The sequence below is a fragment of the Xyrauchen texanus genome, chromosome 28 (genome assembly GCF_025860055.1).
Source record: "Xyrauchen texanus isolate HMW12.3.18 chromosome 28, RBS_HiC_50CHRs, whole genome shotgun sequence".
Classification (NCBI taxonomy): Eukaryota; Metazoa; Chordata; class Actinopteri; order Cypriniformes; family Catostomidae; genus Xyrauchen; species Xyrauchen texanus.
The window spans coordinates 25,947,547-25,967,623 of NC_068303.1; the positions used below are offsets into that span (position 1 = coordinate 25,947,547).

General features: G+C 37.9%; 1 protein-coding gene across 2 annotated transcripts; it reads right to left on the reverse strand.

The window, feature by feature from the left end:
* Window positions 1-550: 550 nt before the first annotated feature.
* Window positions 551-19,667, reverse strand: LOC127622281 (myotubularin-related protein 9-like). Of its 2 annotated transcripts, none has more exons than XM_052096342.1 (11): window positions 19,637-19,667; window positions 18,967-19,172; window positions 18,766-18,874; window positions 18,499-18,624; window positions 16,818-16,991; window positions 16,520-16,737; window positions 13,123-13,284; window positions 9,564-9,705; window positions 9,211-9,431; window positions 8,228-8,379; window positions 551-1,647 (listed from the first exon to the last, which is right to left on the reverse strand). In XM_052096342.1, exons 2-11 carry the CDS (start codon window positions 19,146-19,148, stop codon window positions 1,484-1,486), a joined length of 1,650 nt encoding a protein of 549 aa, XP_051952302.1. In that variant the 5' UTR covers window positions 19,149-19,172; window positions 19,637-19,667; the 3' UTR covers window positions 551-1,483. The 2 variants fall into 2 exon arrangements, with proteins under 2 accessions (XP_051952302.1, XP_051952301.1); XM_052096341.1 differs by having other exon boundaries at window positions 18,766-18,892.
* Between the last annotated feature and the right edge of the window lie 410 nt (window positions 19,668-20,077).

Consider the following 20,077-nt stretch of genomic DNA (forward strand, 5'->3'; position numbering starts at 1 on the left):
GAACTAAACATGTTAACAGGAATACAGTTAAGCAATTGTTTATAAGTATTTACCTCATTCTGAGAAAGGGGAAGTACAGTCATGAGAGGAGTATGTGGGTGGGACAAACTTATACAGAACAGTCACAACATTAAAACCACTCGCCTAATATTATGTATATTACACAATATTAGGCAAGTGGTTTTAATGTTATGGCTGATCAGTGTATTTTAGAAGTACAGAGATGATAAATCAGATCTGTACCATTCTGTTTAAACTAGGGCTGTCAATCAATAATATTTTATAATCGAATTAATTACATGGTCTCCTGATTAATTAATCGCATATACACATATTTGCAGAGAAAGCCCCTCATATAACAACAATTCAATATATAATGATGAAATGATTATACATAGTTATCTTTAAATATGAATACAAATTATATATATATATATATATATATATATATATATATATATATATATATATATATATATATATATATATATATATATATATATAAAATAAAACATATTCAGATAATTAAAATGAATTACATTCTTGTGGCAGAAGAGTTCATCATTGATAAGAACATTCAAAAAGCAGCTTTAGAATACAATGTATTGTTTACTAAAATATTATTGATCATAAGTCAATCATTGGCATACAGTTCACAGCAATCCATTTCACAAGTGAATTTGTCAATCAGTTGGAGATTAATTATCAGGGCTTGTTTAAGGATCCGTCAATGTACTCCTGCGTCAGACATTCTTTTTGAAACAAGCCAGGGGTACATAGTACACAATACTACAGATATATTTCACAATAATGCCAAGACATTATATTCATTACATAGTGCAATGTTTTTCAATGCTTTGGAGTTGTTGGAGGTACAAAGAGTATTTAAATAATATTTTAAGTCTTTACAAAAATGTGCAAATAGGGGCTTTATAGACAAAAATTTACAATTATGTATAAAAAAAACTTGGCAAATAAAAAAATACACATAAATCAGAAAATATTAACTTATCAAAACTGTGAAATCAAAATAAAACGTATTTAAAAAAAAAAAAGAAAAACGAGTTAAAATAGAGGTACGTACAAACAAAATTCTCTCCAAAATACTACAGCATGGACACATTCCCAAAAATGTGAGGGGCAGATTCATCTACAGCATTACAGAAGGAGCAAAGTGGATCGATTTCAGGGAGCATGTTTCTTAAATAAAGATTGACTGGGTAAAAACGGTGTAACAGTTTAAAGGACACCTCCTTAACCTTGTTGGTAATTATATATTTGTGAGGTAACACAGCTGAAATTTCACTTACTGCCCTCTGGAGTAAACAGGTGGTACTACAAGCTTGCATTTCTCAGGAAAGCATTGCGATTAATTGCGTAAATTTTTTTAACGCATTATTTTTTGTAAAATTTATTGCATGTTATTAATGCGTTAAATTGACAGCCCTAGTTTAAACCTCTCAGTATGTTGGACTGTCATGTTTTATGGAGTCTGCAGTGGGCTGTCTTCCATCTCGAGCTGGGCCAGCTGTCTCCGGAGGCTGTTAACTTTGTTCTGCAGCTCCTTGTTGTACTCTATAATATGGACCATCTCCTGATAAGCCTCATCAAAACATTTTGTGGAGCGATTCCAGCGAAGGAACACCCCTACAGAAAAAGAGAACACACATTCAAATGGGAATGTTAAGCATCCAAACTAAATATGGCAACAGCTCTCCAGAAGGTGCCAGAGGAGATGTGATGTCATCATGTGATCTTGTGACGATGTTTAATGATCTTTCCTGTCATGACTGTAAAGTTGCCTGCGATAACAAAAAACTGGCTGGATGTTGAGGCTGCATCAACCCTGCATGAAAATGTTTTATATAGTGCCTTGAAAGACAGGTATCATATAGAGAAACGCCAAGAGGCCAAACAAACAGTAGTGAGCAGGCCATATGTTGATATCCAATATCTATACCAAGCTTATTTAATCCAACGTAATCAAACAGGAAATCGACATGTTGCTTCCGAAAGTTCATGTACTCTGAAATCAACCTTATTCAGCTGAATTACTTACAGCGAACTACTGATAAGCCATTTTTGCATCAATTTAAGTATGAACACACTGCCCTCTAGCACTACTGAGAGCAACCTCCGAGACCCATTGGAACCAGGAAATAATCACATTCACAAAAACAATGGCGAGCATGATTCGGAGATTGCACTTTCTTTTTAAAATGACATTTTACTCCGCTGAAAGTTCGGTTTAGGGTTGGGGTTTGAGTTAGGGGCTAGGGGTTAATAAAATATACATTCCTGTTGACCCTTACATCATTTACTTAAATTACAACTCGTTTTGGCGCCACACATGCAAGTGTAGACATTTCACCCAGAAACTGGAGCTCACATGTGTCCATTCATTCATAATTTCCAGCTACTGCCACTGTGGTTTGAATTTTGGCAAGTACAAATTTCAGATGACTCATCTTGCACTCACAGGTGTTTGCAATGTTTTGACCACTAAAACACTCTCTAGAATGAGGATGCCCCTACCCTTAATACCACCCGTAACAGACTACCAATAGCAAGTAGCAGATAAAAGGTTGAAGGCTGTGAACTAAGGGCTATAGGGTGCCCACCCACTTTTTCAACATCTTGCTTCCGGAAGTTTTTTTTCCATAGGGATTTTACTCAGTACTTTATAAACAAGATTTAAGCCATAATTCAAACAAACCAGCTCCAAGGTAAATCACAGCTTTACAAAATTGGAATTGAAGCAAAAAATGTGTTTGTAGATAATAAGTATAGAATCAATTTATTACAAGTTTATTGCAAAATATTCAGATATATACAAATATATATATGCAGTTTGAGTGTTTAGGGAAACTGACTCAAGAGTGCGTCATAGGATTGTGTGGTCGCTGCTGGGCTCTTTTCCTGCTCTTTGTTTTATGTTTATTTCTGATTGGTGGATCATCTTTCTCTGCTGGATCATGCATAACGCAGTTCTTCACCAGAAAATCTTGCTCAAATGGGAGGATGTCAGCTTTCTAATGACACCCAGATTGAGTTTCTAGTCCACTCAGATGCAGAGATGTTCAATTAAACAATGGGGGGTGGTGCCTGAGCTGAAAATTCAAATGAATGTCTTTGAACAAGCACAATTGTGAGGGCTAAAATGCTAAATGCTTTTAGTAGTGAAGAGGTTAACTTGAGACGGCACCACACCCATGTTGCTTAACACATATAGCTGTCTGTTTTACATGTTAACACATCAATACTCGTCAAACTGTGAAATTAACACTAGATTGGTAGTTTTGCCGGACTTTGACACTTCAATTGTCTGTGCTTGAATAATTAGTGCATTTCAACCCTGTTCCTTTAAAGCACCTGGTAGATATGCGTAAATTAAACTGGAATGCAGTCTGCTTTTGCTTCTACTCACACTGGAATTTAAGTTAAAGTTTGGACACACTTGACTGAATTTATGATTCTCATAATCTTAGTATTGATCTGAAGGCTTATACTTAAATGCTTAACATTTGTTTTGTAGACAAATATATATTGTGTCTACATATAAATTTATTTTCCATACTTTTGTTTTAATAGACGAGTTGGACCAGATAGTGAAGGAAAAGCAGCCAACAAGTGCCCAACATAAATGGGAGCAAAGTAGGTTGAGAGAATGGATCAAGTGTGTAGAGCTATAATTTAGGTAAATGGTCGCTACTTTAAAAGCTAAAATATAAGATTTCTAAGAGTTTTTTTTTTTTTTTATCACTACATAATTCCCATACAATGTGTTATTTCAGATTTCTGATGTTTTTACTGTTATTCGAAAGCATTGGAAATTGTAATAATAAAGAATAAGTGTGTCCAAACATTTGGCTGATTGCTGAATAGGCTAAACATACAGTATCTGTGAGTTCTTTGAGAGCTGCTCATGTGACTGAAAGTGAACCCACCATGGCATTAAACTCAGTGTCTGCTTGGCTGCTTCGACTGAAAGAGAAGCTTTCACTGCACCCTTTAGAATAGAGGCATGACAGGCTCCAGAAGTGAGGACTAAAAAAAAATGAATGACACGGAGGTCAAAGGGGTTAAACATTTGTCACGTCTGCTAATTCCACGTAACTTTAATCTGTATTGCACTGATAGATTTTTTACAATAATTCCAAACCCTAGAGTTGCCAGAGGTTTACTATGAAATATGACTCGAAGTGTCTAGTCATGTTTAAGTGTCACATTAATTAAAGCGACGTGGCTTCTTTAAACTCTTTGCAATGTCATTGTATCATGACAAAGAAGGGCAGTTTTCCTGAAATGGATTATAAAAGTGATTATCAATGGAAATGAATGGTAACTGAGAAATGTAGCTCAGTTTAGCTTTGCTAATGCATGTCTGGAAAGCCACTCCTATGCACCATTCCTCCATCTTAGTTGCTACACAAACACTTTAAGATAACTTTGCTTTAGTCAAATGACAGGCTTATCTCAAGAGCACCAGAACTTGTAATGCAGCTAAGGATTGGGTTGGTTCCAAAACAAAACAAAACTTTATATAATGGCCTTCATTATATCATCACAAGCATCAATGCTTAGCTCAACTTATTTTAACAAATGTAGACGAATATAAACTGAATACATTACCGGAGGGCTATATGACCAAAATCTATCACTATATGAATAATCACGATAACGATATATATATCACAATATAGAACATATTTTCTGGAAAATCAATAAAATAATTTACATTTGAAATAACCATATTATAATGTTTATTACCCTAATACCAAATTTCACATTATGCCACATTTCAGTCTGATATGTTGTTGACCATTATTCTTCTAATGAACTTTCCTCAAGAAACTCAACTTTTTCTCAAAGCAATGCAAAACTAAATAAATAAAAAGAAAATCCAACAAAAATAAGCACTTCATTAGGCTTGTAATATTAGAAATTTCTATAGAGATTATACAAATATGTTTAAATATCAATTGAACAGCCATTTGAGATGTTTCACTTCCTCCATAGTGCTATAACGTAAAAAAAAAACTCAGTATAATTCAAATGGGTCAAGTAAGTTTTGTGGTCTATGCTGAGATATCGAGAGAAGCCGGATTGAGTAGCGCGATTCCACTCTTCGATCTCCTGTCTCTGCAGATGCATGTGAGAAGATGAGAAGCTTATTTAGCATTTGAAGCTAGATAAATGTCATTTCATTTGCTGAATTTTTAATGCCAGAAAAACTCTGTCCATGTTTCTTTTATTCACTCAGTCTCACATGAAGCCCTGCCAAACATACGCACATGGATATTTCTGTATTGCGATATACACAATATAGCAAAAATCTCTATCAATTGACACTTTATGTACACCGATCAGCCACAACATTAAAGCCACCTGCCTAATATTGTATAGTTCCCCCTTTTCCCACCAAAACAGCGACAACCCGCATCTCAGAATAGCATTCTGAGATGTTATTCTTCTCACCATAATTGTAATCAGGCCCGGATTACCCAATGGGCATTATGGGCACGGGCCCAGGGGCCCATGCGCACTTGGGGCCCAAGCGAGGGGAAGATTTTTTTTGAAACAAAATTTCATTTCCGAAAACGGAGCGTATATTTGCACTATACGTGCCGGCCCGGTGCCTGTCTTTTTAGCAAAAAGACGCTCGACACAAAATAACTACTGTAGCGTAAGTCGTGAGGTGCATGATGGTAGCTTTTGACGCGTTCGGCCAGAGTTCGAATCCGCCTTTTGCCGAACTCGCTCTTCTCCCTTTTCCCAACACATGCAGGTACTTACTGCTGGTGGTGACACGTACGCGTGCATTTGAGCAACACTGGCAACAAAACTAGCACTAGTGTAATTGCTAAATAAGTTAATTGCCATTATGCAACGTTTTAGAAAAGTATGAATTAGCAGAATATCCAGTGTTATGAAAACAGTAGGTCAACATAACTACAATGCATTCTTTAATTCCCTGTCTTATTCTGCCCTCTGGCATATCGAAATTAATACAAACCTTAACATAAAGAGACGGACAGTGTTATTAACAGACAGTAAAAATCATACTAATAATACTATGTAAAAAAAATCTGATGAGCCCAGAATATAAACTCAACGTGTTTAATTACACGTTATAAGCATTGCCGAATACACTCAAATGAGATCGACTCAGAAAAGACGTCAATAAATGTACGCGTCACCTGCTACATCCTCTTTGTTGCATGCGCAAATTATGATCACTAATACAAAATACAACATTTTATTCACAAAAATGTCTCTATTTGTAGAAACTGCAGCACATTCGTTGAATTCTGAATTTTGCACACATAAGTTGAAAGCAATTTGTTTGTGGATAGTAGGCACAAGCTATCCTAGAAGAACATATCTGCAACATTTATCAAGTTCACGGATAATTGTGCGTGCATCTGAGCTATTAAATTAGTATTATTAAGATAGACAGACAGATAGACAGACAGCCCCTGAGGAGAGGAGGAGAGCATGAGACAGACAGACAGACCCTGAGGAGAGGAGGAGGTATTGTGTGTGTGTGTGTGTGTGTGTGTGAGAGAGAGAGAGAGAACAACTTACATGAAATATAGTATTATCAAAAAAAAACAAAAACAAGCTGCTTTATTTTACATTTGATTTACATTTACATTTAGGGCGTTTGGCAGATGCTTTCATCCAAAGCGACTTACATGTAGTACATTTGTCAATAGTTGGACAGGTCATACACCAGCAATTGTAATTTGTATTGTAAGCAACCAATATTATACCATAATACTTACAGCATCTTGTAATGTGTCCACTACCATTTCACTATCATTCAATCATCAAACAAAGTGCCATTAGGGGCCATGAATAATAAAGTGCTAAATACATAAGTGCAGAATTTTTTTACTATAAAGAAGAGAGTATAAAGAAGAGTAAAACTTGAGTTAAGATGACCTATACTGTTTGCATCCTTTTCATCACAGGAAGAGGAGAGGGGGAGAGAGACAAAGAGCGGCAGTCCCTGTAGAGCCGAGGAGTAGAGGACAGGAGAGGAAGAGAGAGACAGACAGGAAAGCTACATTAATGGGTGTGTGTACGTGTTTGTGTGTTAATTATGGAAGAATTTGATTCATATAACTGGATTGGTAAAGGTGAGGCACTATGTGCTTGCATATGCCAGCTAGTTGCTCGCTATAGGTGTTACCAGCAAATAGTATCCAAAAATTCAAAAGCTTGATTGTGTGGGTGGGGTGGGGGGCCCTACAAGACATTGTGCCCAGGGGCCTCTGAATTCTTAATCCGGGCCTGAGAGTGGTTATCTGAATTAGTGTAGACTTTGCCAGTTCAAACCAGTCTGGCCATTCTCTATTGACCTCTCTCATCAACAAGGCATTTCCATTCAAAGAACTTCTGCTCACTGGTTGTTTTTTGTTTCGGAGTAAATTCTAGAGTCTGTTGTGTGTGAAAATCCCACGAGATCAGCAGTTACAGAAATACTCAAACCAGCCTATCTGGCACCAACAAACCAGCCAATAAGTATAATTGTGGTGAGAAGAATAGGAGCTCTGAATGCGATTCTGAGATGCGGGTTGGCGCTGTTTTGGTGGCACGAGATAGACCTACACAATATTAAGCAGGTGGTTATAATGTAGTGACTGATCTGTGTATATCGTCATACCAGCTCTTGTATACATTTTTTTATTTCTTTACAAACCCAACATTTTATTTTTTTTAAATGGAAAAATTGGATTAGATAGGAACGAGAGCATCTAATAAGTGCACATCATACAGATACTTCCATTTGCATCAATTAATACTTTTATTATTTAAAAATGTGGAAAATAGCCATAATAAAAAATAAGTATCCAAACTTTTGAATTGTATTGTGTCACAGCTGCACAATATATCAATAGGTATATTTACATTGTCATACCATTCTCTTCATTTGAAAACCCACATATTTTTAAAGCATCTCGCACCACTGAAGCAGCACTACAGAAATGCAGGTACAGCTGGAGACATTACATTAAACAATACACAACTGCCCCCTACAGGTTAACCGACTAAACGCATGTTGTTCATTATTTTCATGATGAATGTACACAGCTGTACAATTTATAAACTGAATTATTATTATTTTATATATTCGTAGAGGACATGCAGAAACAGAGGCCAGAAAATCAGAAAGAGATTACAAAACAGTCGCAGAGTGTGGGAGACAACAGTTACTCACCCTCCCACAGCAAAAGGCTCTGAGGGGCAACAGAGGGCCAGATCACCAGGTTATTGGTCTCATACAGTGGGTTGAGAAATCGCTCCAGCTCCTGAGGTCTGTTCACCCATGACCACAGAGATACTGTTTTCTGAGACAACTGTAGCTTCACCCTGAAACATTTTACAGATTTTTGAAGTTTAAATCTCATGCAAGCTTTTTGGTAAATCCAATGCCGTACAAATTATATTATTCAAGCTTATTTCCAAAGCTCTTTCTAATTTTGAGCTCATGAATCTTACATATTAAGAATTCAGTATTCATGAGTTGTTGCATATAAAAAAAAAAAGAAAGTCCTTAAACAACAAGTACAGGGAAGCGTATCAAATTGAAACCTTTACATCTGGGTCTAAAGGTCAGATTAATGACATCACAACTACACTGCACAATTTTCAGTAAATGACTGTGCTAATACCAAAAAATCGGAAGTAATACTCAATTGCCCAACATTTAGCAACTTATTAACAAGATATTTTCCTCAGAAGTAGGGCTGTAAATGTATTTTCCCCCCCTAATAATTTACATGATATGCTGATTAATCCCTATTAAGAAATGACAAATACAGATTGGTCAGAGCTAGCCAGAAGTTAACAGTCTGCTGATGCAAGAGTGCTGACTGAAGGGATCATGACCTCTACCCATGACCGTATCTTTCCATAGTCAGAGTTCAATTTCCAGTCAACAACGATCCAACTTCTACACAGTTACATGCAGGTGTCAAGTTTGACTGGAAACCAGATGAAGTATCAGATTAGGCAGAAATAAACTGCAACACACTTTAAATACAAGGTAATATATATAATTAAGGAGAAAATACTTTGTTCCATCCTTTATCTTCTAGTAAATTATGTAATGAAGGAAATGAGAAAGTATTTGAGAATCTGTAAATGGACATCATGCCAGCATTGTTCAGGAAGCAGACAGTGATGTAGGGGAATGCTAACCTCTCGGCCTCTCTGTTTCCAAGGAAAGTGCCAAACTGTGAGGCATAGGCATGTTCGAAGAGAATGATCAGGAAGTTCTCGTTGAACTGGAAAGAGCATGGGAACTGACGCAAGATCTGCCACACACAATCCAGGAAGAGCAGGAAGACAGGCGCTTCACTGCGCAGCTTTCTGCTGGAGTACGCAGACTGAGCACAACGCTGCTGGAACGGGTGACCAGCCTGGAGGTAAAGGTTACCATGTCATCGCTTACTTTACTTTAAGAAATTTGTTGTGTTCATTTTACTAAAATAAAGCAGCATTGATTTTCTCAGACACATCTGAGGCGAAGTTGTCCTGGTAACCTCTCTTACCTGTAACCACTCTCGTTCAATCAGAGCCTCAAAGCCACGGATGGTTCTGCATGCTGGATCGAGGATGATCTGGGCTAGTGAGGTCACCTGCAGTGTTGAATCTGTGCCCTCAGTGCCATGAACCAACACTGAAGCCCCTTCCCTACAACAAAACACATATTATAAAGAGACTAAAGTAGTAAATAGCAGAAAGGAAAACAAAAAAAACAACATACTTACATTTACATTTATATTTATGCATTTGGCAGACGCTTTTATCCAAAGCGACTTACAGTGCAATTATTACAGGGACAGTCCCCCCCGGAACAACCTGGAGTTAAGTGCCTTGCTCAAGGACACAATGGTGGTGGACGTGGGGTTAGAACCTGTGACCTTCTGATTAACAGGCCAGTGCTTTAGCCACTACACCACCACCACTCACGCTTTTTTTACTTTTTAAAGCTTAAAGGTAATTTTTTTCGATGTTAAAATACTTCGCCAATCAAGTAAGCCATTCAAAGGTAGACTTTGACTAAATTTTTTTACTTTTTGCTCTGTTTGTTTCAGCAGTCTTACATATAAACTTCAGGCAAAACCAATGACATGAGTACTACCTGTTTGGGAAATAAGGCAGTGTGGGAGAGGTAGCGGGAGTGTTTGAACAAAAAAGTATTTTTGCAATTCTGTTTGGTGCAACTTGTGAGAAAAAAAAAAATATACAATTCACCTTCAAGAACAAGTGCACTCTAATTACAGTAATAAATATTCAGAAAGCCGATTACAATTTCTACTCTTTAAAGGGATAGTTCACCCAAAATGAAAATTCTCTCATGATTTACTCACCCTCATGCCATCCCAGATGTGTTTGACTTTCTTTCTTCTGCTGAACACAAATTAAGATTTTCTGAAGAATATTTCAGCTCTTTAGGTCTATACAATGCAAGTGAATGTTGACCAAAACTTTAAAGGTCCAAAAAGCACATAAAGGCAGCATAAAAGTAATCCATAAGACTCCAGTGGTTAAATCAATACCCCCATAAGAGATATGATAAGTGTGGGTGAGAAACATTTTAAAAAGTTTAGCCTTTTTTTACTATAAATCTCCACTTTCCCTTTTTCTTTTGTTTTTGGCGATTCTTAATCTTCCTGCATATCGCCACCTACTGGGCAGGGAGGAATATTTATAGTTAAAAAGGACACAAATATTGATCTAGTTCTCACTCACACAATCATATCACTTTTGAAGAATATTAAATCACAGATGTCTTATCGATTACTTTTATGCTGAATGTATGTTCTTTTTGGAGCTTCAAAAGGTCGGAGCACCATTCACTCCAACAGAGTTGAGATATTCTTTTAAAAATCTTTGTGTTTTGCAGAAGAAAGAAAATCATATACATCTAAGATGGCATGAGGGTGTAAATGAGTAAAGTATTATTTTAATATTTGGGTGAACTATCCTTTTAAGAGTAGAAGTTCTAACACATTTTTAAACACTCAGTGCTCTTGCATGGTTGTATCTTGAGGTATATAAATCTTTAGCTATTGAGGGAAACCATAAAAAATAAAAAAGTGAAAAACCAAACTGATACATGTTCTATTGGGTTTAAATATCAGGTTTAAGACATCACAAAAAGACACATGCCACATATTGACAGTGAAGGACTGTGCCAAGTCTTGACATATTGAAATGTAATACACATTTGACTGGTTTGCTAAAATTGTTGCTCCGAAGTAAAAGACAAATACAAAAGGAAGGTGTCAGGGCGAGTTACAAGCGGACCTCTGTTGATTCATAGGTGCTGACTGCCACAGAACGTTGGCGAGACGAAAACTTCACCTTCAAAAAAGGCCTTTTCACACCAGAGGTGATGCTATTATGCAAAGTGAATAGCAGACGAATGTCCCTTTCACATATGAAATGACGCAAAGTTTCACCTTTAACAAATTAACGGCTTTACAATAGATGCCGCAAATCGACAGGCAAATTTACTGTACAGGAGTTGGCTCAACGCACATTTCAGCTGGACTGCCCTATGACGGAGGAGAGGAAAAGCTACTTAAAAGTTTGCAAAACAACCATGGAATCACAGTATGAGGGTCTAGCAAGCAAGTTCTTTATCAAGGGGTGGCTGTGGCTCAGTTGGTAGAGCAGGTTGGCCACTAATCGCAGGATTGTTGGTTCGAATCCTGGCCCACCCGACGCCACATGCCGAAGTGTCCTTGGGCAAGACACTGAACCCCAAGTTGCTCCCAATGGTAGGCTAGTGCCTTGCATGGCAGCTCTGCCGCCATTGGTGTATGAATGTGTGTATGAATGGGTGAATGAGACACAGTGTAAAGCGCTTTGAATACCGTTAAGTTTAAAAAGGCACTATATAAGTGCAGACCATTTACCACTTACTTTAGCGAGCTGAAAAAATACAATGGAATTCTCTTCAAACAGCAGTAATGATGAGTTTGTTATTTTGCTCAACAAGGAAAGAAGAAAAAAGGCATAGATACTGGATTCACCCCATTCTTGAGAGAAGAGGGGAACACAGGAAATTCCACAGACTGATACAGGAGTTGTATCATGATCATTTTAAATCAACAGTTCAGAATGTCAATTGATGAACTCAAGGCTTTGTTTTAGCTGTTGGCACCCTTGTTAATTAATTCTCAAACAAACTACAGCAAACCCATCGACACTGAACAGCGTTTGGCCGTGCGTTTACGAGGAGTTTTTAGGCTTATGTGTGAGTCACACCTACAATTCGGTGACGTTTAAGTCCTGAGGGCAAGTTGTGATTTTTATATTTATATTTTTGTGCCCCTCTATTTATTTTCCACCCTGTCATGTCATGATATGGTGACATTTACTTGAAAATATAGGTTTTAAAGTGTCATCACATGCAAAGGAGGTGACATTAGATTTTAGAAAATTATTTTAAAGTTATTTGATGCAGCTTTTGTTTTATTTATGTTTCTTTCTTCTTCTGTGTTTAATGTCAGTGGTAAAAACAGTTTTCTGTGCTTTAGCCCCACCTGACATGTGATCCACAGCTTAAATTTTATTGTTCGGGAATTTCATCACTGGGCAAAGTAAAAAAAAAAAAAAAGCACACAATGTAAACAACTACCAAAAAAAAGCTTTGCCGGAGTGCATATGTTCGCTCCAGGTGTGAATGGCTCATTCGGATTTCATTGTTTCTATTCAAAATATTCAAAAAGATTTTCCGGCTGGTGTGAAAAGGCCTTACCACACAGGAATTAATCCACACACACCCAGTACTACAAATGTGATAATGAACTAAGAGCCAAAGGCAGTGTTAAAAACATCAGTGCCAGAGTGCCATGAACATAATGCTGATTACAGCATGACAACAGCAATAACTCTCACCACAGTGAGCTTTGTAAAGTATGTGGTGAGAATCAGGGCAACAACAGCTTTTGTAATTAACTTAGTAATTATGTAGAGCTCAAGGAAAGAAAGCAGTAATTAACAGTTGCACAATATGGCAAAGCTAAGATATCAGTCTATGGGTTAGTGTGTCTGTGTGGTTGTGTGAGTGAGAGTGTGAAAGAACAACAAATTTACCTATCAATGCACTGTGCAGCCAGGCAAGCAGTAGTGAGGATTTCCTTTACATGACTTTGCCAGTTGGAGGCCTCAAGTTTATTGAGCCAGCGGTCCATATTGTGAGATTGATCATTGCACGCCTCCACCAGCTTTATCAGACTCTCCTGCAGAACAATGGACCTGTAGGAGAACAGGTGTCAGATTATAGGCAAGGCAAGGCAAGTTTATTTATATAGCACATTTCATACACAATGGTAATTCAAAGTGCTTTACACAGAAGAGATTAAAATAAGAATAAAAAAATAAGAATAATTGAAACAGTTTAGAATAAAATAAAATACAGTACAAACAGTCGGACACACAGTGGCACAGTGCTCATTCAGTAAATGCACAGCTAAACAGATGTGTTTTGAGTCTGAATTTGAATGTGACTACTGTAGGAGCACATCTGATCTCTTCTGGAAGCTGGTTCCAGCTGCGGCTGGCATAATAGCTAAAAGCAGACTCTCCTTGCTTAGAGTGAACCCTTGGTATTTCTAGCTGATGTGATCCTAATGATCTGAGTGATCTGTTGGGTTTATATTCAGTGAGCATATCTGCAATATATTGAGGTCCTAGCCCATTGAGTGATTTATATACCAGTAATAATACTTTAAAATCAATCCTAAATGTAACTGGGAGCCAGTGTAAAGACCTGAGGACTGGTGTGATATGTTCATATTTTCTGGTTCTGCTCAGAATCCTGGCAGCAGCGTTCTGTATGAGCTGCAACTGTCTTATGGTATTTTTGGGAAGGCCAGTGAGGAGTCCATTACTATAATCCACCCTGCTGGTGATGAAAGCATGCACAAGTTTCTCTAGGTCTTGACTGGAAACAAAGCATCTAATTCTTGCAATATTTTTCAGATGATAGAATGCTGATTTAGTTATTGCTTTGACATGACTACTGAAACTAAGGTCTGACTGTAGAGACACACCAAGATTCCTGACTTGATTTTTAGTTGTTTGACCCCTAGCGTCAAGGTATGCATTCACCTTGAGAACGTCATCTTTGTTTCCAAACACAATGACTTCAGTTTTGTCTTTGTTTAACTGAAGAAGGTTTTGGCACATCCAACTGTTAACTTCATCAATGCATTGGTACAGGGAGTCAATGGGGCTGTAATCGTTAGGTGATAGGGCTAAGTAGATCTGTGTGTCGTCTGCATAGCTGTGGTAAGCAATTTGGTTCTTTCTCATTATTTGGCTCATTGGGAGCATATACAGGTTGAACAGGAGTGGCGCAAGAATTGAGCCTTGAGGGACTCCGCATGTCATGGACGTCCACTCAGACTTATGGTCTCCTATACTCACATAATAACCTCTCCCTTCTAAGTATGACCTGAACCATTTTAGGACCATCCCAGAAAGCCCCACCCAGTTTTCCAGCCTGTCAAGAAGTATGTTGTGATCAACAGTGTCAAATGCAGCACTGAGGTCGAGTAGTACCAGTACTGATAATTTGCCTGTATCAGTATTTAAGCGAATATTGTTTATTATCTTTATGAGCGCTGTCTCTGTGCTGTGATGCGATCGGAAACCAGATTGAAAATTGTCAAAGTATCCATTTGATTTCAAGAATTTGTTCAGCTGATTGAAGACAACTTTTTCAATGATCTTGCCTATGAAAGGAAGATTTGAGATCGGTCTATAGTTGCTTAATATGGTCTTATCCAGATTGCTCTTTTTCAAGAGGAGCTTGACAACTGCAGTTTTCAGGGAGTTTGGATAACCCCCAGAGAGAAGTGAAGAGTTTATCACTTCTAGGAGATCTGCTTCTAAACAGTTGAACACACTTTTGAAAAAAGATGTGGGAAGTGCATCAAGGGCGCAGGTTGATGTTTTAAGGTGCTGTACGGTTTCTTCCAAAATTTTGCCATCAATTTCTTTGAAATCAGACATAGTAACTACTTTCTCAGGTTGTGGTTTGATTTGTCTGACCCCAGCACAACTCAAGGATGTGCTGATCACCTTTCTGATATTATTGATTTTTTCAGAGAAGAAAGAAGCAAACTCACTGCACTTGCTGTCTGAGAGCAATTCACTGGGAATCTGGCTTGGGGGTTTGTCAGTCTCTCTACAGTCGCAAAAAGAGTGCGTGTGTTGTTTAAGTTGCTGTTTATAATATTCGAGAAGAAAGTCTGTCTAGCTTTGCCTAGTTCCATATTAAAAGCATGGATGCTGTCTTTGTAGATGTTATAATGGACTACAAGTTTTGTCTTCCGCCACATGCGCTCTGCTTTTCTGCATTGTCTTTTCATATTTTGCACTGCTGTTGAGTTTCTCCAAGGCACTTTTTGTCTGCCACTCTTCTTCCTGACTTTCACAGGAGCAATATCATCAATTACACTTTTAACTTTTGAGTTAAAAGAATCAAGGAGAAAATCAACAGAGTCAGCAGATATACTTGGTGTTAAAGATATAGCCTTCATAAATAGTACACTAGTGTTCTCATTTAGGCATCTCTTCTCGACAGACACAGATCTAGCTTCAATGGCAGGAGAGATCAATATATCAAAGAAAACACAGAAATGATCAGACAGTGCTACATCCTTAATAACAATCGATGAAATGTTTAGACCCTTACTGATAAGTAAATCTAGAGTGTGTCCATGATTGTGTGTGGGTCCATGTACATGCTGAGTCAGATCAAAAGTTTTTAAAACAGTTATGATTTCTTTTGTCATATTGTTTTCTGCATTATCTATGTGAATGTTAAAGTCTCCAGCAATGGCAAAACAGTCAAACTCTGAGGTAATTGTTGATAACAGTTCTGTAAAGTCCTCAGCGAAGGCTGGAGAGTATTTTGGAGGCCTGTAAATAATGTAAATAATTTACTAAATAATTATAGACCCAGTTATGGAACTACTTCTTGCAACACATGTTTGTTTGCTTATATATGATATGCTTCAGTATGAGGCCAAATCATCATTACTTCAAGCTGCAATGGATGTGTCCTTGCACGTAAATCTAAACAAGTTTAAATGTTCCTTGTTAAAAAAAAAAATTTACCCCTAAAGAAATGAATAATACTTTTGACAAATGTTTTAAATCATGTACACGTACATGAAATGAAGACTCCAGTCATATCAGCAGCTTAATAAAAGTTGTTTCATCCTACGTGGAGTGGGTCACCTCAAGGGGGCCACCATGTTGGGATCACATGACCAACCAAATAATACACACTGTATCTCTGTCACCCCTTATCGGAAACTTTTGCTCACAGAATAATAGCTGTGGCTGTGAATAGTGCATTTCAACATTGGTAACCAAAATCTGCTTTTGCATGATGCTGTATCCGCGCCACTAGTTGGGAGTATAAGACCAAGAATCAAAATGAATAAAATCCTATCATAGTTTAACAGAGAGTACATGCCTCTCAATAGCTTTATGGATCCTCCTCCACTGTGGGTAGTTAGCCTCCTGTTCATATCCACCTCCGCGAGCTTTAGCCTGCTGCGCTACAGATATCGTTCGTGTGTCAATGATGTAACCACGCTTCCCTGCAGAAAGCGTGGCATTGATCAGTTTCTCATCCTCTTTGCAGCGACGCCCGTTGGTTCCTGTTAGTGGCTGCCCTGCTCGCATTATCACCTGGGGACGTTGGAGAGGACAGCATGATCAGATCTGTATTAAATAACACAGAAAAACATTTCCAAAAGCGCACTGCTGACCATGCCATTTTTCTTGTGGTAGTAACTGAGCACAGGGAAGCGGCCACCATGGCGGAAGGAAGCAGCTTTGCAGAGAGTTTCATCATCAATGTCTTTGGGCACAGTCAGCAAGGAGGGGTAGGAGGGGCACACACTGAAGTCTTTATTAACCTTGCTCAGTCTCCATTCATCTGTCTGAGAGAGGACAGCAGAACTCTGTATCAACTTTTGCACTAGTACATTAAGGGTACTATTTAAAAATACTGATGTCAATGTAAGAATGCAAGTGCCACTCAGTGCAAATCTCATTGGCTGGTTTGATGGAACATCCACAAGTAAAAGCACACAGGATGTTTTATCAGTCTACCTGGAAACAAAGGTTCAGTGTTGAGATAATCACTTTTGAGCACAGATTTGTCCAAGCTTGCTAGGTTAGTGACATTAAATATTTTAAAGATATTAAAGAGTTTTGTTTGAGGCACGTTGCAGAAAGTGAAGCAGATATCCATGAGCAGAACTGCATTTTCTCCTGTGAAATTCTCTATAATGAGGTTTTCTGTGCTGTACTTACACTCTCTACTAGAGGTCAACCGATAAATCTGTTTTACAGATTAATCAGTGTTGATAGTTACTTTTTGGAATTATCGGTTTTCGGAAAAAAAAATCAACACCGGTAGTTTTATTTTCACCATATTCCTCTGTGGCAAAAGCCACACCTGGTGAATATATATAGGCTATTAAAAGCTTATTTGTTGAATATTTACATATAGAGGACTGTAACGGAGCCAAATCACTGTCATCGGCTTGTTCGTAGTCAAATCTAATTTTTTTATTTCTGGTAATTATTGGTATTTTGGTAGCACAATAAACCTGCATCTGGGATTTTGCTCATTTTGGACTATTGTAGCATCTATGTCTGTGCTCACCACAATAACGGAAAACATATATATTTTTTTTAAAACATTCAATAAATCGATTTGAAAAACTATCAGCCAGTTTATCGGTTATTAGACCTTTTCACCTTAGTTATTGGCATCAGCAAAATCTATTAATGGTTGACCTCTACTCTCTACACATCTTCCGCTATTTTTCTGTGTTTTTTTGTGCAATCATTTGTGAAAACTGCCATACCATTATATAAATGTATTTCCCCATGTCTGTCTTTTATTATAGTATTAACATTTACATGTAGCAGATGCTTTTATCCAAAGCAACTAAAAATTAGGACCATAGCAAGTAATTTGTCATCCAAAAGTCAACAATATCTGCAGTATCGCACTGCCAAGTTCTCAAAGTGGCTGGAGTAGTATAAAAGCTAGCTTATCATATCTCAGATAACCCTGGCCCTAAACGGCAAGTAATAACAAAGCCGACTGTGACTGATTGCTTTACATGTCAGTTAGAGGACTTTTCCTGTCCAAGTGGGCGGTTCTTGGCAAACTGAAACTGCTATAGATCCCAGATTTTTAGTCAAAGGTCTGACTATGTGAGACTAGATTTGGGGTAACCAAGTTTAAAATGAGTTGATCTTAGAAATACTAGATTTATTTGTATTAAAACTGGAAACTCAGAACATGCAGTCCCAAACATTTGTTTCCTGGCATCCCATAGAGAACATTCTGAAATAATGAACAATGATACTGATAAATATTGATTCAAGGTGATGACCTCAAAGTCAAGGCTTCCAGGGATAAAACAATACCATAGACTCCAGTTCTTTGAAAGCCTCCTCTTGGAGGGACAACTGCCATCCATCCTCTATAACCTCAAACAGAGGACGGTAGAAGAAGGGATACATCAGGGAGACAGAGCCCAGCGTGGACAGAGCCTGAAAGATGAAAGTACACAAACATTAATTGCTTAGCAGCACACAGAGGCCAACACTAAAATTATGAACCAATCATCTTCAGGTTATCTTAGTCCACCTATGGTTATTCTGCTGCATGAGCAAGTATTAATGCAATCTCACCTCGATTGAGCTGGCAATATTAAGACATTCCTCCATGCCTGGTATATCCAGCTGAATCACTCGCAGGTCTTTACACTTTACAATAATAGTTCCAAGTGACCCGATAAATCTGCAAACATTATTTTGTCTGTCACTCATTATTTACAACGAATCACACAAGACTTAATCTTTAAATGTAAACTGGCATGTCATGGCATGTACCTTTTCTCAGTAGAGTCAATATTAGCATGTAGCAGCCAGAGTTCTTCAGTGTTATCCTGGCGAGAGGACAGGATGAGGTGATGTCCTGTTAGACACAGAGTTCCCTCTACTGTAGGCATGAAGGGTCGGTGGAGGACCACCCCGTCCACACGAGGGGTTTTGATCAGCTCAACAAACTCCATTGTGTACAGAGAGGTGCCTGAAGCCTATGAGATTCAGTGAGACATATATACCACAATATATGAAACAGTGATGAATGCTGCAGCAATTTAGAGGAAAAAGCACATGTTATTAGGTTTGTTGTTTATATGCCTATCAGTGGTGGATTCCACATCTGCTGTAGGCTACAAAACACTCGCTAAATTCACTGCATGAATGAGACAACAATACGAAATAGCACATTCGCATTTTACTTCAATGTACTAAACTATGAGAGATGTATATCTTCACAAATAAATACTGTAACAGCATCAAGGTATTTGTCCAATCTATCACGGCTCGCTGTCATAACACTGAAATATGTCAACAGTGAAAACTTGAATATTGCTTTAATAGAAAACAAGCACGTGCACCTAAAACCACAGATGTAATCTGACATGTCAGTAACAAGACTTGCATAAAAACATGTGCTCAGATTAGATTATCTCTGTAACAACAGCATTTCTCTCACCTGACACCCTTACTTCCTTGTCTTCCACTCCTTTGTCGGATTTCTCAACAGACCGCAGAGACATTTTTAAGCAATATCGCCACCTACTGGCTTGGGTGAAATCCTGGAGAGAGGTTACAGGCAGCTTGCATCCATAATGTTGCACTACTGCCATCTTCTGGAGTTATCTAACTCCTAAATTGTCCAAAACGTCATATTCTCCCCATTAATCCTGTTCTTATCAGGAAGCTGTTCAAGCATCTTCTACCACACTCCAGTATACTCTTTACTCCTGTTCCAGAAATTCAAAATCTTTCCATTTTTTCCATCGTGTCATTTCTTTCTGCTTCATATTTCCTGCAATTGACAAGCGCATGCTCTACAGTTTCTGATACCTGACAATGATCACTAAAGCCGGTTGGATGTTTTCCTAAAATGTGAAGTGTACTATTCAGATTACTG